This window comes from Silene latifolia, chromosome Y, assembly GCF_048544455.1.
Source record: "Silene latifolia isolate original U9 population chromosome Y, ASM4854445v1, whole genome shotgun sequence".
Taxonomy (NCBI): Eukaryota; Viridiplantae; Streptophyta; class Magnoliopsida; order Caryophyllales; family Caryophyllaceae; genus Silene; species Silene latifolia.
Genome location: NC_133538.1, coordinates 46,307,219 through 46,309,913, shown reverse-complemented (window position 1 = coordinate 46,309,913; position 2,695 = coordinate 46,307,219). Strand labels below are relative to the sequence as shown.

The 2,695-nt window shown below is 41.2% G+C and overlaps 1 protein-coding gene across 1 annotated transcript; it reads right to left on the bottom strand.

Moving 5' to 3' along the window:
* Window positions 1-447: 447 nt before the first annotated feature.
* On the bottom strand, window positions 448-1,239 carry LOC141627987 (uncharacterized). The gene has a single exon (XM_074441183.1). It carries the CDS (start codon window positions 1,237-1,239, stop codon window positions 448-450), a length of 792 nt encoding a protein of 263 aa, XP_074297284.1.
* Window positions 1,240-2,695: the final 1,456 nt, after the last annotated feature.

The following is a 2,695-nucleotide window of genomic DNA, read 5'->3' as shown; positions in this document are numbered from 1 at the left end:
CAGATCAGCAGTTTCACCAAGCAGCTGCTGCTAGAATTTAAGAAACACCTGCTGAATTTTGCCATGCTCATTAGTCCACTGCCCATGCTCATCTACTATCCTTAAAATTTTGTTCCTTGCCTGCCTATTTTTCATGTAGCTATGAAAAATCCTGGTATTATTATCCCCCTCAGCCAACCAAATTGCTTTAGGTTTCTGAATGAAAAAGCTATCACAAGCTTTTTGTAGCTCCTGGTACTCTTTTAAAGCAGCCACTTCCAAATTAATCAGCTCATGTTTATTAGGGTAGAGCCTCAGTTGCTTTTGGATATACTCCAGGTGTTTCCAAGCCCTCATACTATTGTTCTCTACATCATAAAAGAGGGCCTTGTTAAGACTCTTAAGTGGTTGCTTGAGTAATTTGAGTTTCCTCACCACTTGAAACATGGGAGTGCCACAAATGTTTGACTACCATATCTGCTGGACAGTAGGGATAAATTGCTCCACTCCACTCCACATGTTAAAGTATTTGAAACAGGTTCTCTTAGGAGTATCAACATTATGATGCTGTATCAAGCAAGGGGTATGATCAAAGTAGCCATCAACATGAAAATGAGCATAATGATCAGGCCTCTCATTGCTCCATTCATGATTGACCAGTGCTCTATCGAACCTACTATAGACCCTAGTAGCAGCTTCTTGTTTGTTGTTCCATGTAAAGTAAGAGCCAGTGGCAACGATATCAAACAAGTTACAAAAATCTACACAGGCCTGGAAGTCCTCCATTTCTTCATCAGTAGAGGAACCCCCCAATCTTTCACAAGGCTTCAGTACAGTATTGAAATCCCCACAAACAAGCCATGGCCCCTGGACATAATTTTTTAAAAATCTCAATCTATCCCATAATTCCTTCCTCTCCTGAGTACCATTGAAGGCATAAACCAAGGTGAAATAGAAGCAGCCCCCAGAACTAATCTCATCAACTTGAGCATGAATAAACTGTGCATTATATTCTAGGAAATGAACCTTAAAAAGGCGTGGATTCCATAGCAGCCAGACTCTACCACCTTTATGGCAGTGAGTATTAGTAGACAAACACCACCCATCACAAATACTCTGTCTGATTCTATTTAGAGACGAAGGTTTAACCTTCGTCTCAAGGAGGCCAAACAATCCAATATGATGTGAATGCAAGAACCACTTAATATGTTTTTGTTTAGCTGGACTGTTTAACCCCCTGATGTTCCAAAAGCCGATCATTGTGTACCACCCCCCTCAGGGGGCAATACTACTATTTTCGTTCCTATCCCCACTTTTGGTGTAGCATTGTTTAGGGCTTCCATTAAAGGAGTACTGACCAAACTTAGTTGAAGTATACCCCTTATCCAACAGTTCCTGCCTACTAAGTCTTATGATGGCTATAGCAAGTGTGTTGATCTTGCCCACTCCAGTACTCATTCCTTGGTCCTGAACAGTCCTAGGCCTCACCATTGGAGTAATTGTTTGAGACCTAGGTTGGGCAGGGGTAGAGACTGGTATCTTAGGAGTTGGAACCTTTGGAGTAGTAACTTTAAGTGAAGGGATTTTTGAAGCTGGCTGCTTCACCTTAGGTTGCCACTTTTGGGTCACCTGCTGTTTTGGCTTAGTCTTCCCAGTAGGTTTCTTACACACCTGCTCAGTATGACCTATACCCCCACACATCTTGCATAGGATGGGATTCCATTCAAATTCAGTTTTAAGGGTTACTATCTCCCCACACTCATCCAAAAACTTAACCTCCTTAGGGGGGCTCTTCCCAAAAGGAACATCAACAAGGACTCTAGCATATGCTAACCTTGTCCTATCCTCTGTTGGACCATCACTCCTTACATAATCCCCAAGTAAACCAGCAATACGAGGAATACAGTTCCCCCAAAATTTTAAGGGAAGGTTCATTATCCTAACCCAAATAGGAACAACTGTAACCTCAGCTTTGGTCAATGGTTCATCAGGTGTCCAAGGTCTCACTATCAGGGGCTTGTTCTCAAAAAGATGATGACCTTGGAGGAGGACAGTCTCCTGATCTTTCTTCTTACGAAACATTACCAGAAAAACGCCAGAAGGAAGGAATGACACTCTATCCACGCCATAATCTGCCCATACCCTGTATATAAAATCCTCCACAGTGTCCCATGGCGGGTTTGCACCCAGGATAAAGCATATTACAGAGTGCTTCCAAAACTCCAATTCCTTTTGAACATCATTCTCGGAAAATTTTAACATACCTTCAGGTTCTTCTGCAATAGGTTCCAGTGCCTGCTTCTCCTTGCCACGATTCTGATGAATCCACTCTTCAGTTTCGTCATCCATAATAAGGTCATCCAAATCCAATGGTTCAAGCTCGACAGGGTTTAAAACAAGTTTGATAACAGAAGAAGGTCCTGGTACAGTGAAGTCTAAAGGAGAAAATCGATTTTTATTACTATTTTTGTGATTTTTTGATGGTGAAAACGATGAAGATTGCCTTGAATTTTTGAGCGCCGTCATTGTTAGATCTAGGTTTACAGCTTTGCGTGCTTTTTTCTTTTTTTTTTTCTCTCTTTCTCTTTCTATCCCTACATATTTCTTGTTAAAAATAAGAGTCTTTCGGTGCTGCCAATTATTATACTCTTTAGAAAGCTAGATTTTACTTCCTTTAGCAGAAAGCTAAGACTGAATGGCTAAAAGAGGGAGATAA

What these genes read in the sequence shown, in the direction of transcription:
- LOC141627987 (XM_074441183.1), bottom strand. Translation starts at nt 1,239, where the DNA reads ATGATCGGCTTTTGGAACATCAGGGGGTTAAACAGTCCAGCTAAACAA.